Genomic DNA, 19,743 nt, shown 5'->3' on the forward strand with positions numbered 1-19,743 from the left:
TTGGGGGTCATTTCTAAATTCTGGCTGGCCTTTCCCAAGGGGGTAGCTGCAGAGCCTGGAGAGCAGGTGTGGTGGGGAGGGAGAAGGGGAGGAGGGCCCTGTGGCTCAGGGAACAGCTGCTGGACAGGTCCTCTGAACTTCCTAGGAAAACCCTCACATCCTGTGTTCTAATTGGAATTGTCATGGGAAAGAAGTATAGTTCCCCCCTCTCGTTATCTGCCGTCACAACTCTGAAAAGCCTGTTTGCCAAAAACTGAATGACCCTGGCCAGTGGAAGAAAACTTTCGGGGGGGGGGGATCAATGTTCCAGAAGTTTCAGCATCTGGCGGGCTTGAGCCTTCATGGAGAAAGTGGGGAGGAGGAGCTGAGAGGAAGAGAGGACAAAGAGGAATGCAGGGAGGTGGGGTAAGAGGATTAAGTGTAGGAATTAGATGCCATTGTGCATTGGGTAGAGGACGCAGAAGTAAGGCATGGGGACCTCAGATGCAGGGCTTGTGTGGGGCTGTGATGGAGGAAGCAGCTGAGCCCTGGAGGTGGGATCAGCAGACCACCTGACAGGGAGTTCCAGGCCTGCTCAAAATAAAACAGCAAGTTTAGCTCTTCTATTTCAGACTAAGTCTTTGCAGCATATGGAGAGCCATTCTAGCCATGGGCCGGCCCCATCCCCTGCCCCACTGTTAGGAAGTCAGAGGTTTAATCTGCATTGGGGGCTATTTAAGATGGACACAGGTCTAGGAGCAGTCATGGCCTGGACGTTGTTCTAGACAAAGTAAAGTTCTAGAGGACCTGGGGTGAATGACAGTATCTCCTTCCCAGGTTTTGGCTGCTGGGGGCTCTTCTTGGGGCACACCCTATTGCCCACTGGTTATGGCAGTCACTTAGTTTCTTCTGTTTTAGGTCTGAAGCTGAAAAATAGTCACGGTCCTCGGCAAGACTCTGCCGCTGAGCTGTTTCTTATGCCTCTGAACCCCTTTCAAAAATATGATCTAGGTATTTCCTTCAGGCTGTCCTCAAACTGGCCAACTCTCTGTCTCAGCCTCCCAAGTGCTGGGATTGGTTACAGATATGCACCACCTCCTCCAGCCTGAATCCTTTTAAAGTTTGCCTTGTGTGTTTCATATCCACACTGCTCTGGCGTCATCCCTCTTTCCTGCATCAAGTTCACTTTCCTGGGCACCTCTCTCCTCCATGCCAAGTGCTAGGCTGGGATGCTAAAGGCATCCATAAGGCTGAATTCCTAGAAAGGCTGGGCCTGCCAGGGAGCTTGTCAGTGCAGATTAGAATTCCTTCATGTCAGCGCTGACCCCCTTCTGCTGCCTCCTGCGTCCACACAAGAACTCGGTTCCTCTCAAAGAAGACCATTGATGAGACTGCGACATGTTAGGAACTTTAAGCCACCAGCTCCCAGGCAACCTTAGCCAAGCCCTGGCAATGTTTAATTAAATTACTCACTGTCCTCAAGCCACACTGTAAAGCTGGGAACCAGAAAAGTCCCTATAAAGCCAGACAAGCTGGAAGTCCCCTGCCTGGAGGCAATTCCTTTCCCTTTGGTTGTCTTGTTTTATAGGCATTTGACATGAGAGCTTTCTCTTTTCAGAGTTGTATGCCTGGATACCTAGTGAGCTTGGTCTCTTCATTCCTTCGAGCTCTTGACTGCATCCAGACTGTCTCCAGGGAGATGGCTAGGAGGGTTGCAGACACCCATCTGCCCACTTCTGTTTGCCCTGGGTTTTCCTTCCTCAGACTTTTGCAAATAGGAGCTGATTTGCATTCTAGGTTACTTTTCTCTAGGCGTTTGGGCTGGAGAATATTTAAAAAGGTAAGGAGGGAAGGGGTTCTGGACCAGTCTGTATGCTTTAGTAGAGTCCTCTCTGTGCAAAGTCCTCTGCTGTCATCTTCCTTTTCTTTTGTAGTCAGTCCTTCCCATATCTGTCGCCGATTGAAGAGAAGCCTTCAGAGTCCCTTTCTTCCAGCATAAGTATCTGCACATGCATACCCGAGACCCCCGCACCAACAACAATGCTATTGATAATAAATTGACACAAGAGTGAAGTATTTCCAGCGCAAAGCTTTTAGTGCTACCTGTCTCTTTTTATCTTTATGAGAAGGCCCCGATGGAGTGAGTGGGACTGCGAGATCTGACGGAATCTCTCCTATCGCATACTAGCTAGTGTGGACACAGGAATGGAGGGGTTAGACATAATGGTTACCAAGTGGGCACTAGAGATGCGTCATGCCAAGATAGTTGCACGGGTGTCTTGTTTCAGCTTCACGAGGATTATATGAAGACTACTCCCGTTTTATGGAAAGAGGAGCAAGTTGAAAGAGCTTAAATTGCTCAAGAGTTCAAGTTACTTTGTCAGTGACAGAGCTAAGAGTCCAGTGAAGTATTCCATGTATGCTTGCTGCATTTGTGGGCATTGTGGACTAATTTCACGTGCAGTGTAGGTGTGGGGGGCCTATCAGGAATAGAACATCCTGGAGCGTTCTACACTGAGGGTGAGCTGAAATCGTGCTGGTAAGAGAAGCTGAGAGTTTGACAGTGTAGACTATAAAAACACAGGTGTGGGTCACATGTCAGAGATCTCAGCCCATGCCTGGAGCAGTCTTCTAGTTCCCAAAGACAAAGCATCTCCAATGCTTTGAAGTGAGAAGACCATTTTTCCTTCTTTTCCTTCCTCTTTGGTTTGTGAACATCCTCTGTGCCTAATGTATTGGAAACCTTCTCCCTGGGTCCTCACACCATAGGACCCAGGTAGATGGAACTTCTTCAGATTGTCTAATCCACCTAGAATATTCCAAATAGAGAAGTCTCTAGGAATAAAATATCATCTTCTCTCTTCTCCCAAACTTTTTGTTCTGAGGTTATATATTTTTGATGACTATCCTATAGGGCTAAACCAAATTCAGCAACTTTCTCTCCAAAATCCTAGCTCATCTTTACATTCCTCTGTTTGCTATCATCTTGTACTCTCCTTGTGGTCAACCTCAGGATTCTTTGACTCATCCTCTTATTCAGAGCCGGAGTGGCTAATATTTCCAGGAATGCAACATGTGTGCCCCTCTGGCTGAAATTTTGATATGGATAAAGAGAACTGGATTCCCAGACCAAGGCTCTTGGGTCTTGGGGTCATTGCTGGGTCCCTGGAGGTTGTGAGTAAGTGGCCTTGAAACCTCATTTGCAGAGTGTTCAGCTGCCTGTGCCCAAGTCCTTCCCAGTCCTCTCTGTAGGGTCTCCTCACCTCTTTTTGCTTTCTCTGACACTTGTCCACCCACTCAGAACTGATCAGGAGAGCAGCTTTGGTCTTATCACTTAATACTCTTCACTAGCTCTTCCTCATCGTAAAACAAAGCCCATCACAGCTTGGTGTTCTAGACCTTTTATGCCCTGGCTATAGCTTGGTCCTCTGTGCCGTAGGTTCTCCTGGTAGTTCTGTGGTTTTCTCCACCCCGCCTGTTCATGTGGTTCCCCTTGGAAAGAAGCCCTTTCTTTCCATTTGACTAGTGAAAGTCTCACGTCAGCTGTCATCTGTTTCTTCAAAAGTTCTGCAAGCCATCATTACTTCGGTAATTAATCACTATATTAGTGACTCCCTCAGGCTCGATAAATGTCAAACCTGTGGGACAGAGCTAGGGTAAACGGTTTGATGCTCTGCTCGCTGTCATCAGATTGAGGATCTAGGGAGAGAGGCGGATCCGCATCTAAGGAGCCACTTAGGTAAATATGCAAACTGCACGCTGAGATCAGTGCTGTTAAAAAGTGGGAACAGGATTTGACTTGGTCACAGAATTTTCATTGGGGTGAAATGAGTTTTATTTAACCTGAAAGAGCCAACAAAGAATTTGCTGAGTGGTTAGGAAGGAGGACCTAGCATGGTGAAGGTTCCCAGAATCAGAGACCAGCAGCGGGAGAGACTGAGGCCAGCCTGAAAGAACTACGTGGAGAGTATGTGGGGGGGAGGAGCTGTAGAACTGGGGGGAGGAGCTGTAGAGCTGGGGGAGGAGCTGTAGAGCTGGGGGAGGAGCTGTAGAGCTGGGGGAGGAGCTGTAGAGCTGGGGGAGGAGCTGTAGAGCTGGGGGAGGAGCTGTAGAGCTGGGGGAGGAGCTGTAGAGCTGGGGGAAGCAGGGGGTTTTGGTCCTGGCTGAAGAAAAGAAAATTGAAGGAAGATTTAAGCAGAGAAAGTGTCCAGTCATTTTTCCTGACAACTGGAGTTCCCTTGATGTCCTTTTGGCTCATTTTGCATCATAAACGATCCCTCCCACATTTGCCTTCTCACTCCCTTTGCACGCTGCTTGCTAAGGAATGCCGGAGTTTTGCATTTTCCATAGCAACTAATGGAATGAGGAGCAACCTGCGATCAGTGAGTAAATCTGATAGTAGCCAGAGTGTTCAGTCAGTCATGGCACAGTTTATGGTGTTTTAATAACGCCAGACCTTGCCTTAGGGAGTGGACTACAAAGAGCCACACAGCCGTATCCCTGCCAACACTTAGCACCTACAAGGAGAGTAAGCCTAGACATCTAGTGTAGACATCTGAAAACTGTCAGTCCAGTTCTGCACCTAAAGCTTCCTGAGGTGTGGGGCTGGGACTAGTGAGCGGACAGTGGCCTAAGAACTAAGAGAGAGGGTTGCAATAGGTGAAAATTACAAGGGCTTGCCGGTAGAAATGGAACTGCAGTGGAAGACATGAGGATTAGGTCTGTATCTGACAGAGATAGTGGAAAATACAAAGGATAGAAGAAGATAAACTAGGAATGTGTGTATGGAGCCAGGACGTGGCCTAGGGAGTTCAGAGACAATGTTCAAACTTTTACAAGATTGGTAACTTTATTGGCTAAAAATTAATTGATCAAACAAACAAAGTTACTGCTTTTTAAGTGTGTTTGGAAGCTCTAAACAAGTGCATTGCCCCTGTTCCCTGGAGGGCATTTTCAAAAGTGTCATTAAACTCTCTGAACTTAATTTTCTTATCTGTCAGTGGTTTATAGGATTGCCATGGAAGTTGTGTCTGTGAGCAACCAAGAGTAAAGACTGAATAGGGGCAGGGTGATTTCATATTTTTTCTTTTTCCCCTGTGTCTTCCCCCTACACACACACACACACACACACACACACACACACACACGTCCTCTTACCGCACTATAACATCTCAAGGGTGAACTGCAATAATAATCACTATTTGATTGAGCAGTTGCTGCATGACAAGTTCCTGCCTGTCTTCAAATCCACCTGTTACAGCTATGCATAGACCTAAGAGGTGGGGAAAGAAGACTTCCCCCCACAGCAGGAAGGAACCTCCTTCATGGACCCTGCGCTTTGTTCCCCAGAAAGCAGACCTGCTGCTGAGGAAGGAAATGGAGGCTAACCCGGGAACTTCCCCCTCCATCCTGATACCCTAGGGCCCCTAACAGAGTCCTGGCCCTGAATGGAGAATTGTTCTGCTTCTCCCTCCTGCCTCTGAATGTTGATGTTTTGGGTTATTAAGGGGCTTGGAGATGGGGTGGGGAGTAGGTTATGACCCTGGCAAAGGCCTGAATAACCATTGTTCCTTTCTTTCCCCCTTGAATGGCATTCTGTCCCCGTCATGGTGTCTCCCTCTGGATTGGGGGAAGGGGTGGGTGAGAGGCCAGGGAAGGGGAGCCTTTTCCCACCACAGCCTCAGATAGAGTGTAAGCTGGCAGATGCAGGGACCCCTAGCATCTCAGAGCCCCTTCAGCCTTTAGCCTTGATGTTGATGCCATGAAATGAGTCCTGGTTGGACACAGAATTTGTTATTAGGGTGGGAGAGGAAAAAGGTGTAGAGATTCTGGAGTCAGTTCTCTTGTGGGCCTGCTGGGTCATCCCTGTGATCGCGTTATCTTGTTATCCCCTTGGTTCTTCCAAACCCATAGGGAGACTATTAAAACGAAGAGGATGCTATTTTTAGAAGGGTTGAGTTTCTTGGAAGAAAACCTTAGATAATTATGAAATTATTCTCATGACCATTGAAAATGTTATTACTGCTGATAAAAGACTCAATTCCCGGGAAATAGGTGAGAGTTCTCTCAAGATGATGCCCTATCTCCCAATAACACGTTTTCATCTTAACTTTTGTTTTCGTTTTTTATTTTGTTTTGTTTTTACATTTATTTGTTTGGCAGAGTAGGGGATGGGTTGAGCTGCGGCGTGTGTGTGGAGGTCAGAGGGCAACGTCTGGGAGTTAGTTTTCTCTTTCCACCATGTGAGTCCTGGGGTCCAAATTGAGGTCATCAGGTTTAGAAGCATGTTCCCTTCCCCTGAGCCATCTCACTATCCCACTTTTTCCTTCTTTTTAAATGTGCTCCAAAAGAGCCATGGTCAGCTTCATTTTCACAACTCCTGACCTTTTAGATGGAAGCAAAGTTGTCTTTTTCTTCTGGACTTCTATGGCTCTGTGTTTTTTCCTCCATAGCCCTGGGTGCAGGGCTCTTCAGAGGGGCCGGGATGACATATGAACTCTTCTCTGCATGAGGGCATTTCTCCCCCAAGTGAGAGTTACCAGATGGTCATGGAAATTCTGGCACCTTTCTTTAGTGTTTGTTTGTTTTTTGCAAAAACTCCCAGGGAGAGTTGCCTTATTCTTCTGAACAAGAGTTGACTGAGGTATTCTGTATTAGCTGGAAAGTGAATTGATTTGTCTCCAAATCAATATACCTGAACCCTGAGTTTGGAGGTCCATTCTGTTGCCTGGCAATGCTTCCTGTGCCCTCCATGTGGCTTCATCTGCTTCTACCTTGGAATGTTGTAGACTCCTGAATGAGTCTTATTCAAAACCCTACTAGGTAGTGCAGGGCCTGCCACGCAGTAGGACTGCAGTTATGCTGACCTGTGACTCTAATACACATCAGTGGTGTTCTCCACTAACCCTGACCCCTCCCTCCTCTGTCTTCGGCAGGGACCCTACGTCCAGTTCGCCGCAACTACTACGACCCATCCTCAGCCCCTGGGAAGGGTGTCGTGTGGGAGTGGGAGAATGACAATGGTTCCTGGACACCCTATGACATGGAAGTGGGTATTACCATCCAGCATGCCTATGAGAAACAGCACCCCTGGATCGACCTCACTTCCATTGGCTTCAGCTACATCATTGACTTCAGCACCATGGGCCAGATCAACAGGCAGACCCAGCGCCAGCGCCGCATCCGCCGCCGACTAGACCTCATCTACCCCATGGTCACAGGCACTATGCCGAAGGCTCAGTCCTGGCCAGTCAATCCTGGAACGACCACTTCCCCCCCTGCACCACCCTGTTCCTGTCCACAGTGTGTTTTGGTGATGAGCGTCAAGGCTGCTGTGGTCCATGGGAGCAGTGGGCCCCTTCAGCCTCCAGGAACTCGCAAGAACATAGCTCCCTCTGGAGTGGGCAAGCTGCCCCCACCACCTGGCCCTGTGACGAAGCCACTAAATACTTCCAGCACCATGCGGGGCCCAGGGAAGACGGCTCCATCACAGGTGATCCAGAGACAAGTCTCTAATACACCAGCTGGGGCAACTGCAGGCTCCCCCACCAGCCCACAAGGAAGCAACAGGAAGCCTGGAAGGGTGGCATTGGCCACCTTGAATCGGTCCAACCTGCAGCGACTGGCCATTGCCCAGTCCCGGGTGCTGATTGCCTCGGGGTAGGTGTTCCCATGGCTGCCACAGCGCACTTACCCACCTTAGAGGTAGCCTGTGACTCACCTGTGGGTCAGACAGCAAGATGGACTGGCTAAGACATGCATGCCTAGTCTTGTCAGACTGAGCTGCCCCTGGTAGGCGGAAGCCAGCCTGGTGTGAACAACGAGCGATTTCACATTAGGGCACCAAGAGGTCTGGATCTAACTGAGGTCTTGCCTGTTAGTTGCCGTGTCTGAGGCACGACCCACATGTGAAGCTCTGACTTCATCATTAGTAAAACTGCAAACATACCCATGTTACAGTCCCAGCAAGTACAGATGACGGTGCTAGGAAATCTTAGCTGGCATTAGTTGAGCTTCCACTGTGTTTTGGTTTAATGGTTTTAGCTTTTCATTTATAATCTTTATAATGACTGGAGACATTATCCCATTTCACAGATGAAGAGAATCAGATATGTGGCAGGAGTCTGGCCTTGCAGCACCCCCCCCCCCCCCCCACACACACCAGGTATTCCCATCCGTACAGGCATACAGTAGGTGCCAAGCAGGGATTGCTTTTCCCATACTCCATTTCAGCATGCTTCTGACATGCTGGGGCTGTTGTAGGCGCCATTAGTGTTTCTTACTTTCTTGATATCCCTCATCCACCAAATGGGAGTGCTCAGGTCCCTACAGTGCCCGCAGCAGTCTTTGCGTGACCTGTTGACTTCTTGTCAACTCATAACACCCAGCCACCTTCCTTTTGTCCCCAAAAGCCTGGCCGTGCTGCTGTCCTGTGCCCGTGGTTGAGATGGCTTGAAAGCTGCAATGGGTCCCTAAGACTGAAAATCCAGGCTGCCCTGAGGCAGGGCCATAGATGCTTAGCTGGGTCTCCAGACATCTTAGCATAGGGAGGTCTTAGCTCGGGGGAAAACACGCAGCAGAGGGAGGAGCACTAGGCTGAAACAGTCTCTCTTCCTGCCTCTCACTAATGGAAACCCTAGGATCTTTGCAAGGACCAGTGTCCTTGTGTGTCAAATGACAATTCCCGGTTTACACAACCTGCTTATGGGATCATTCTGAAAACCTCAATGGATTGAGTTGACTTTCTGACAGGTCCCAGGTGGGCTTGCCGCTATTATCCCATTTCTGTCACTGTTGTATTCCATGTATGGGCACTTTGCTAAGATTTACCTTTTTTTGGAGGGTCACCCAGCTCATGTGGGGCAGAGAAGTTGGAACACAGTATTGTGCCCACTGTTCCGTCGTTGTTTTGGCTACAGCCGCAGTGACTCAGAAGGCAGCGTATAATGCCAGTTGGAGGCATGGAAGGCTCATGACTGCCTCTAGGGTGATGGATGGGACGGAGGGCAAGAGGTGCCTGGATCCTGCTGCTCCTCAGCTCCTCTCTCCTGGATTGCAGCAGTGTGCTAGGCACTCTAGCAGAGTTCGGGGGTGATTGCTGGCACACAGGAGGAGGCTCTGTGTGCACACGGGAGCCCTTGAATGTTGGGCTTGAACCCGAGTTCCTTGCTGTGCTACTTGGAGTAAGTTTTGCATCCTCTGTCTTTAGTGTTTTTGGCTGTTGAGTGACATAATAGTACTTTTATCCTTGGATTGTCTGAAGGGTTAAATGAGGCCTTCAGGTTAGAGACTGCACAGAGTCCCGTGGGGGTTAGCTGCAGATGATGATGATGATGGTGTATCTAATGGCTAAACACTTGTGTTGTTACTGAACTGACATCAAAGCTGAGCTGATCCAATTTACACCTTGTCTCTGTCCCCCTTGAGAAATGTCCCGGTGACCTCATGCCATCACGGAGACAGATAGCCCTTGAGCTGCAGTGAGTCTGAAGAGGTCAACAGGCTTCATTTCTTTCCTTTATTCCTCCACCAAACTGCAGAAAGGAGTTCAGTCCTGGCAGCACACTTTGAAAAGGGCTATAGAAATGAGTTGATTTTGCTCTGTCTTCCCGAAAGGGAGCCCCCTCCCACCTCTGTCTGCCTTCCAGCCCTTTCTTCTCACCTTTTCCCACCTCCCACACCGCATTGCCATCTTCTTTTCCAGCTTTTCTTGGCCACTAATGAGCGTGTATTATCCGCTTTGTCTGGCATTGCCATCAACCTTCTGTCATTACACAGCCCGTCCCCATCCTCCCTGCCTATGACCTCTTCAAACAACTTTCCCACAGGAAAGAAAAAGAAGATCAGGGAGGGCAGGCAATGTGGGATGAAGAGAAAGTCTTGGCAGGGAACAAAAGATGCAGTGAATTATTCAGACACAAGCAGGAGGTTCTTAAAAGGGGTGGGGAGGTCTGTGCAGGGCAGCCATCACCCCTCTCCCCTCAGAGTCCAGGTTTCTGTACCTCCAGTTAGGCATAGTTTTTGGTTGCCTTAGAGACAAGGCCATTGTCCTTCATGAGGTTTCCTGGTTTGGTGAATACGTCCGAAAACACAAGCTTTCTCACCATAGGGTCTGCAGGGATATCCCCTCTCCCCAACCCCATTCACGCCCCCTTCCCTGCACTCTGTCAGCTCCTCTCTTTCTTTAGTTTTATTTTATCAATGGAAATAAAAACTTGGACCCTCCCATAACTGGTAACAACCCAGGATGTGAGAAGCGGGCTTGTAATTGGATTGCTGTTTCCTAGGAGGGGCTCTGGCTCAGAGAGCTGAGGCCCCAAGGGCAGAGGACAGGTTTTCTGGGGTTTTCCTTTTAACCTGGAATCATGGGGGAAGGGTAGGCAGGTGTTGCCTGCTCACAGTCCCCAGCACTACTGGGCTTTCTTCTCTGCCCTTTATACCTGATACCCTGTGCTCAAGAATGTGAGAAAACTGGATTAATAAAGCAGGAAGTGGCAGATAGCAAGTCCTTTGACGATTGGAAAATAAAAGTGTAAACAGTTGCCCAAATTTGCACAAGGCTCTGCTGTTTACCAGCTACTTGACCTAGATCCTACAGCCTCATGGGGACCCCGAGGGAGCAGACATTTATCAGGTCCCGTTTACAGCTGAGGTAAAGGCAGACAGATGTGATCACAGAATACAGAGGAGCTGGCCAGCACTGCCAAAGGCAAAGCAGGCTGAATACAGATGGGGCATCCACTGTCCATTTCTCCCTCCCTGTCTGGTGTTGGGGAAAGCACACAATCCTGGCTCCACTGCTGTCCACGTTGCCCGTTTCCTAACTCACCGGGCCAGGTTGGCCCCACCGGTTGATACAAGTGTTTCTGAGTATTCAGGGGTTCCACAAGCAGACTTCCCCTATCTCTCTTTAGACCCCCACACTCCACAGTTCTTGGGCTGCTCTGAGGAGTGGAGTATTTCCTGGTTGACCAGATAGCATGTGGAAACCTGCCAGTCCAGTTTGTGGGAACAAAGGTGGCCTTTGTCCCTCGGATCACAGTATTTTATCAGCTGAGGTGGAGGCGGGCTGGGGAGGTGGTGAAAGGGGGCAGGTGCAGGGCTGTAGTGTGAGTGCTGCCCCCCGGTGGGCAGCCAGGGAACATACCACAGGAGGCAGGTTCTTCAAGCCTTTGCACGTAGAGTCTGGAAGGTGAATCTGCCTAGAGGAGGTCCAGGGCTTTTGAGTCACCTTCCTCTCAAACAGTTGAAGGGGAAATTGCCCAGGGGACACATTCTAACCCTAGACCACTGAGGCTCGAGCAGTTAGCTGACTTCTTACTGTTTTCAGTGTTTGGTCATTTACAGAACCTGGAATCAAGTCTACTCCTTTTTCCCTGGTCTAGTGACTCTCATTTAAAGACATCTTTCCCTCCCCATATCCAGTCTTCCCTTATTCAGGGAGCAGTTCAGAAAGAAAAGTAGCTTTTTGGTTTGGCCAGATATATAAACAACATTGTTTTATGAGCTTCACCGCATCTGTCTTTGTGGAAAGTGGCTTCATCATACTAGGCCTATGTAGGATAGAGAGACCTGGCTGTTAGGCCTCTCTTCTGTCCCAGTGATGGCTTTGTTCATTACAGCATGGGCTAACAGAGTGCTTGGCATTATGGGAGGCAGAGTGGAAGGCTCTGAGCCACATACTATGTTGCAGTCTTAGTCTGGTTTTCCTAACCTCTGTGTGCCCAGCCCTGTTACCTTTGCAGGGAGATTGACAGTCATGCCTATTACATAGATTGTTGGGAGAATTGTGTGGGTTTTTTTGTTGTGGACAGTTATGGTTGCCCCCTAGTATGATGGAGAAAGAGCTGCTGCACCCCCAACATCAAACATAATTGTTCCAAAGTGGGTTCAACAAGTTCTTTTCAAATAGACCCATAAATAACTATTGAAGTCTTCTTTCTGAATTCCCAGAACAGCCCCACCCCAGCTGGATTCTCAGGCTGCCTGGCTCCCAGAGGTTTCTCTCACCAGTCCCGCTGGCTTCTCTAAGCCAGCTGTGGAAGCCTGGGTGGCAGAAGTCCCATCTCTGTGTGTCCTGTATTTTCTCTGTGGGTGCTTTCACTGTGGGCGGCCTGGCTTTTCTCAGGCAGCTGTGTGGGCTCCTCTCCAGAGCTGGGGAGGACAGGACAGGGAGCAGAGGAGATTCAGCTTGTGTTTATAAGTTTCTGGGACAAGGAGAAGTGACATCTGTTCAAGCAGTGGTTTCCAAGTGCTGGACCAGGGATTGCAGCATCTCCACTCTGAGAAGCTTTGTTGGGGCGCGGGCAGATGGGGGGAGAAGGGGTCAGGGGAATGCAGATTCCTGTGGTGCATGCATTTTGGGGGAAGGGTTATGGCTCTGATCTTGGCTAAAGGTCTGTTTTAGCCAAGGCTGAGTGTAAGTGGAAATGGACAGAAATTTAGAAGAACATCTAGGTAGAATAACCGACATTTATGAAGGTTCTCAGGCAGGAGCGTGACTGGCAGGAACTAGGATCAGCAAGAACAGAGAGTAAAAAAACGCCCAGGAGAGACTGGAAGAAGACAAGGAAGTTAGGGCAAAGGTGTTGGCAGCTAGCGCAGGACCAGGAACCCTGGCATTCACTGGACCCATTCTACATTCTCAGATTCTAAGTGGCGGGTGTTGTGATCTGAGTTCACTTTTGAACCTCTTACTTCCCACTGATGTGTGAAGAACCTAGTGCACTTTGGTAGGTTTGAACACTGGTTCATTTTGTTATGTTCGTCAAAGCCATATTACATATGCCCTTTCTTTCCACAGGGTCCCCACTGTGCCTGTGAAGAACTTGAATGGGTCCAGCCCTGTCAACCCTGCCTTGGCAGGTAAGAACTAGCTGACCCGGGCTGGACTGGCTGAGGATGAAACATCAGTCATGGAATAGCTAATGGACACCCATTTATAAAGAGGAGAGAATTTGGATGCTAACTGAAGAAAATGGGAACTTAGGAGTTGAACAAGAAGACTTGGGGTGGTGCTAAAAACTGAGCATGTCAGGGGTTTTATGAGGATAGCTCATGTAATAAAGTGTTTGACAGGCAAGCATGAGGGCAGAACTTTTATTCCAAAATCCCTGGTTTTGGAAAAAAAAAAAAAAGAAAGAAAGAAAGAAAAAAAAAAGCAATTTGGGAATAGTGATGTGTGCATATAATCCTACTGCTTGAGAGGCAGAGATAAGCATATTCCTGGAGTTTGCTGGCCGCCAGTCCCCTGGTCCAGGCCAATGATATCTTGACTCAAGAAACAAGGTGAGCATCCTCTCTAAGGTCCAAGGAACATCATGGAATGGGGCAGGGGGGGAGGGGTGAGAAGAATGGATGTGGAAGATAGAGAAAAGGCTGTACAATTCTACCTTCTCAGTTTAGTACAGACAGCTCAGTTATGATCTTACATTAGCTGTGGCTGCCTACATGGGGCCTGCATGAGAATGGGCTAGCCATTGGTCAGGCGTGGACTGGGGAGGGCCACAGAGAGAGCCCTGCATGTCCCTGTTGAACAGGTGGCTGTTGATAGATTCTGGGGGAGGGGGAGTTGTTGCCCTCAGTTATGCACCCCACTGAACTCTAATGGATAGTTCTGTACCCACGGTCACACAGAAGTCCCTGATCAGAATTAGTGATTCCCAAAACAGAAAGATGCAAATGTGGGACCGAGGCTTTTAGACCAAGTGAGAGGGAGTTAAGAGGTGGGGGTCAGAGCAAAAGTACATTTAATTCATAATTTTTAAGTGAGATGGTCGGCCTCTGAGGAACAACTTACAAAGCAGTCTTCCAGCCTTTACCCACCCACACACCCAAGCGTGCATACAACTGTGTATGTGTGTATAGGGAACACATGAATTAGGAAAACTGCTCAAGAGGAGAAGAGTGGGTAAACGGGAAGGGGGGGGTGTGGGAATCTTGGGACCACATTCTTCAGCGCTTCCTCACCCCTGCCCTGCCCCTTCCAGGAATCACCGGGATCCTCATGAGTGCAGCTGGATTGCCTGTGTGCCTCACTCGGCCACCAAAGCTGGTCCTCCACCCACCCCCTGTCAGCAAGAGTGAAATAAAGTCCATCCCAGGGGTCTCTAACACAAGCCGCAAGACCACCAAAAAACAGGCCAAGAAAGGTATAGGCCTCTTTTGATTAGATACATGGAGTGAAAGTCTGGGCTTCCAGTCCTGTCTCTGTCTGCACTAAGGTCAAAGTCATGGCTTACTCCCCTGGGCTGTCACTTCCTCCTCTGCCAAGCAGGCCTCATTGGTAGATTTTGATGAGTCAACCAAAGTGGGTTGCTTGGGTCAGAAAGAACTACCTGGAGACACATAAACATGAAAGGCAACAGTAACAGAAAAATAAAGACGTGAAGTGTTGTACAAAGACAGTATGTTAGAAGAGACACAAAGCTGGAGTCAGAACAGAAACCCTTAATCAAGAAGTCCTAACTTTGTCACTAGCTAGCTGGGTACAACTGTTTTCTTGTCTTTGTAGTGCCCAATGCCAGCAGGTATATCCTGGAATGTGCCCGTGAAAACAGAAAAGCAACCACTGTCTTATGTCTCTCTGGGCCTTAGGCCCAATGAACTCTCCTTCACAAATCTCTGTGTCCTGTTTGTAATCCAGCTACTAAGGGAAAGGGTGCCTTCCTTGACCACAGAGACTCTGGCTTGATTCTGTGGCTGATCGTCCTGCTGGCTGCTCTTGGTTATGAAATAATGTACTTCTCCTCCCACACCTCCATCATACAAACTTCCTGTGAAATTTGAGTCAGAATGTCTGTGTGTAGCACTTAGCCCAGGGTCTGGCAACAGGTAACAGGCTCTCAACTAATAGAAGCCCAATTCTTTCCAGAGAAGCAGGGCATTGGTAGGGAAGGGCCTGCATCTCAGCTTTTGGCTGTTTTTGGCTGAACTTCCTCAAACCCTTGTTCCACTTTCCCTGTCTGTTTCAATGTCCCTGCTCCAGTGAACCCGTGTGCCTTGTTCTTCGTCCAGTCGGTCAGGGTAGGAGTTTACACTTCTGCCCTCTTCCTGGCACTATTAATAGCACATACGGTCTCCTTATGCTGGCCGATTGCTGTCGGGCTGTACATACATCAGCTCTTCAGTCGTCAAAGCACCCGCTGCAGTAGGTGCTATCAATTGTCCTTATTTTATGGGTGAGAAAACAGCTTGCAGACATCAGGGGAGTAGCCTGAGATTTCATGGATCTCTTTGCTCTGTGATGACTTGTAGACCCATGCAAACCTATCCTCTGCCTTTGGGTTGGTCAGCTTACTTCTCAAATCCAACTCCTGAAGATCCTTAGTTCCTGTGGCCCTTAGTATGTTTCCCAGAGCCTTAACCTCTCTCCACTGCTGGGCTGCATCTGCTGGCAGCAGCAGCACTATCTGAAGCCAGGGAGGATTGTCCTGAAACTGGGGGTCATAACTTCCTGCTTTCCCATAAAAATAATTTCAGTGTGACACCATGTTATACAGCTGAGCTAGGGCTTAACGAGTTGTAAGAGAAATGCAACCCGACTTCTAGTGTTTGTGGAGCGATGCAAAGTGTTTGCATTTCTGTTTTCTCCAGGGATCATTTGGGCAAGTCTAGGCTTCTTGATTATCAGGAAGGAGAAATATAGTTTTATCTCAGTTATAATGTGGATTTACTGAAATAGACATGTCACAGAGTGGAAGGGAGGAGGGCAAGACAGACAGGAGCAGCTTGTCCCTCCTCAAGCCATTTGGATTGATCTGGGACAACCTCTCCTCTGTTCACACTCCTTAAACTATTGCAAAATAATTTGACCTCCTTTTCTCGTGTGTATTGGGGGGGGGGCGCAGGGAGGAGACTAGAGGTCAACCTCAATATCATTCCTCAGATACCATTTACCTTGTTTTTGAGATAGGGTCTCTTACTTGCTTGGGGCTTTCCAGTTATGCTGGTTTGCTGGCTGTCAGCAAACCCCAGAGGTCTGCCTGTCTTCAGTTCCCTATCTCTGGAATTATAAGCATGTTCCACTACACTGGCTTTTTCATCTTGTTTCTGGGGACCAAACGTAGGTCCTCATTCTTGCAAGACAAACACTTTACTAACTCAGCTCCTCCCACCCCCTTTTCTCTGAACTTGCACCTCACTCTCCTCTCTGAAGAACATAGAATGGCAAGGCTGGTTGATCCATCTTCTCCGTCTTGGTGACATAGTGATTGTCCTGTCCCCATAGGTAAAACCCCAGAGGAAGTGTTAAAGAAATATCTGCAGAAGGTCCGGCATCCCCCAGAAGAGGTGAGTTCAGGGGACATAGGGTAGGGTTCACTTTCTCAATCACCAAGTGCATGTCCTCTGTCCCCATGTTCCGCAGGATGTGGCAGATGCTGTGTTCTCAGTCCTGGCTGGCACAGATTTAGCTGATGCCATCACTTCAAGGTTCAAGGTTTCCAGCTATAGCCACGGTTTAACTTGCCCCATTTAGCAGAATTCTAAGTGATTCTAAGCTGCCTTCCTTGCTTGTCTGAGTTTAAGCTAAACAGTGTGCCAAGCCATGTGAACTCCCTTTAGAATGGATTTGATATAGACCAGTGATTCTCATCTGAAATGACTTGCTCCTGAGGGAACATGTGGCCTTGTGTGGGGATTCCCTGGGTTGTGGCGATTGAGTAGGGAGTGTGTTGCTAACATTTAGTGGTAGAAACCAGAGAAACTTCTAAGCACCCTGTGAGGCCTGGAACAGAACCCACAGCAAAGGCTTTCCCTGCCACAGTCAACAGTCATAGATTTATTTAGATACAAGCCCCCTCTAATTTGAAATATAATATCCTTACAGACATGCGGCGTAAGCAAAGATTGTCATGGTATCTTTTGACAAGCAGCTGGAAGACACCAAGTAAGGGCAATGTAGCATCAAGATTCTAATGTAGTCAGTGAGCCCAAGTTGTCAGGTATAAGAATTATTTGAGGAATTTCTCTGTTGTGTAAAGCAAGACAGCACTATATTTAGAAACACTCCCCCCGCCCCCCACACACACACCAAACACAGCATCCCTGATTTGTGGACTTTCTAGAAGAGGAGTGAACCACTCGTCTGATGCCTGCCATCATACAGGAACTATTATACTCTGGTTGTCCTGGCTGGGTAAGAGTTGATGCCTCTCTGTTCTTCACCTTCCAGGACTGTACCATCTGTATGGAGCGCCTCACAGCCCCGTCTGGCTACAAGGGCCCGCAACCTACAGTCAAGCCTGACTTGGTGGGGAAGCTGTCCAGGTGTGGCCACATCTACCACATCTACTGCCTGGTGGCCATGTACAACAATGGGAACAAGGTTAGTGTCTGCGGGGGCGGGGGAAGTCAGCCACGGTTTGTTCCTAGGTGTCCTTGTTCTCCCGTAAAATGGTGTAGATCATGTAACAGGTACTCCAGGTATGTTTGATACTTATTGCTGTGACGAACTTCTGGCAAAAGCAGTTTAAAGAAGTAAGGGTTTATTTTGTCTCACAGTTGAAGACAGCCTTATGGTGAGGAAGTCGTGGTGGTGGGAGGAGCTTGAAGGAGCTGGTCCATGTGTAGGTAGGAGGCAGAGAGTGACGAATGCTGGTGCTCAGCTCACATTCCCCTTTTTATCTAGTTCAGAACTTCCGCCCATAAAATGGAGCTGTTCTCATTTAGATGGCTACAGCACATTCTAGAAACATGTCCCTCACAGACATGCCCAGAGGTATGTTTCCATGGTAAATCTAAATCTCATCAGGTCGACAAGCAGGATTAACCTTCCCATCAGGGCAACAGGAATGAGCATTTTCCCGGTTTTCTTCTTTGCTGTTTTCAGGATTAATTAGCCCCCACATTGCAAAACCTGTCTTCATTTTCCCTTTGGGCTAAGCGTCTCCTCATCTCCTGTTTGGGTTTTATGTATGGTGGTCTAGCAGAGGTGAGCTTTGTCCATGAAGATTCTTTGGAAAATGGTCCACAGCTGAGTGACGTGGGTTCCCATCAGTAAAGGGGGCCTTCATCACAGTGCCGCACCCAGAGTGAGAATTTGTTCATTTATGACACTGTATGTGGACTCCCAATAGCTTTTATTCTTCATGCGAGTGACTTAAGTTGAAATTCATCTTTGAACAATGGCAAAACACTTCGATTGTCCCAGCAAAGGCATTGTCAGTGTACCTGGTAATCCCTGCTGCTAGCATCGACTGTTGGAGGATGAGGCTAGGCCTCTTCCACTGTCTCCCACCATAGTTTCACATATGTGGGTGCTTCCCTAAGTGACAGTTTTCCCTTTTCAGTACCTGGGCTATTTGAAGTCATTGACTTGCATTCTTGCATTCTGGACCCACCATCACCCGCTTCTTTTGGGTTTGAGAACTACTCATGTCTCTGGACTCATCAGCTCACAAGTCTGAGATTTCCATGGTGTCATTCAGCTTCTTACTCACCCAAGAACATGTCTGGATTTTTTAGGGGTCTTGTGTAGTGGGGATAAAACAGTAGCTGATCCCTGCCCCGTGTGTGTGTGTGTGTGTTCACATATACATGAGGAGGCTGGAGGACACCCTCTGGTGTTATCTCTAGAACACTACCTACCTCTTTTGAGACAAGGATGTCTTGTTGCTCACGAATTAGGCTAGGGTGGCTGGCCACCAAGTGCCAGGGATCCTCTTGTCTCCATCTTTTCAGCACCAGGTTACAAGTGAATGTCCCCACTTCTGGCATTCTAGGGATCAAACCCAGTGACTGTAAACAAGCTGCTTTCCTTCTGTGCCATCCTTCCAGAGCAATGACTACTTCACAGATGTTATGACTGTTATTATTAAGAATGCTATCTCTGTTTTATTATGGCTCTCATTTCCACCTCTCATCTTTACATAGGGTTGGATGGCTAACCTTGTCATCTTGCTTGGTGTCCAGATGTCCTTTGTCATTGGTGAAGTGAAAGAGTCCGTGTCCCCTTTCATAGCCCAGGGCTGAAATCTTTTATGAGAGCTTGACCATTTCAGAGATCTTTTGGAGATTTTGGGGTGTCTTAGCACATTCATTCCCCTTCGGATGACTCTCCCCAGACTGCCCAATCACTTCATGTATGTCTGGAGGGCTCCAAACATGTTTCTCAAGCATGCCCTTTGCTCCCCCTCTCAACAGTACTTTGAAGCATTTTTATTCTCTTAAGCACATTGAAGCATGGGAGAGAATGGACTCATTCGCCCTAGGCCTTAAAGCAAATTAAGGCTAATGGAGAAAGCGGGGCCCTGGTTTCAGAGGGTGGTGACTATGAATATTAACTGTTATTTAAAGCAACCGTTGATGGAAACGTGCCTAAATATCTCTGAGAGTGTCTCATCTCCTTATTCCTAAAGACTCCAGGTATCTGTCCACCAGGGCCTTGGCCCCAGCTGACCAGCATCATGTTCTGCATGCATGCTTGCTGCCCATGCTTGCTTCCTTCCCAGTTACTCCCCTGCCTTCTCTTGGAACCTGACAGTTCCCTATGCTGCCTGGGACCTCTTGCAGGTTATTATCAGCCCTACCAAGTGACTCTTCACCAGATCCTGCTATGAAACCACAACCGTTTACATTACTGTTTTCACAACCAACATTCAAATCAGTTTTTTTTTTAAAAAAATTGATTTATTATGTATACTGTCTTCTGTCTGCATGTACTCCTGCAGTCCAGAAGAGGGCACCAGATCCCATTATAGATGGCTGTGAGATGCTGAGAATTGAACTCAGGACCTCTGGAAGACAGCCAGTGTTTTTTTGTTT

At 48.2% G+C, this 19,743-nt stretch overlaps 1 protein-coding gene across 3 annotated transcripts in view; it reads left to right on the forward strand.

Annotated features, from left to right (window-relative positions):
* Dtx4 (deltex E3 ubiquitin ligase 4) overlaps positions 1–19,743 on the forward strand; it is a 36,407-nt gene that overhangs the window by 2,127 nt on the left and 14,537 nt on the right. For all 3 annotated transcript variants that reach the window (XM_057777254.1, XM_057777253.1, XM_057777255.1), the window contains exons 2-6: positions 6,915–7,638; positions 12,782–12,843; positions 13,968–14,129; positions 16,208–16,269; positions 17,153–17,305. In XM_057777254.1, coding sequence (XP_057633237.1) covers positions 7,022–7,638; positions 12,782–12,843; positions 13,968–14,129; positions 16,208–16,269; positions 17,153–17,305 — 1,056 coding nt within the window. In that variant the 5' untranslated portion in view covers positions 6,915–7,021. The remainder of the gene's footprint in view (positions 1–6,914; positions 7,639–12,781; positions 12,844–13,967; positions 14,130–16,207; positions 16,270–17,152; positions 17,306–19,743) is intronic.

This window comes from Chionomys nivalis, chromosome 8 (genome assembly GCF_950005125.1).
Source record: "Chionomys nivalis chromosome 8, mChiNiv1.1, whole genome shotgun sequence".
Taxonomy (NCBI): Eukaryota; Metazoa; Chordata; class Mammalia; order Rodentia; family Cricetidae; genus Chionomys; species Chionomys nivalis.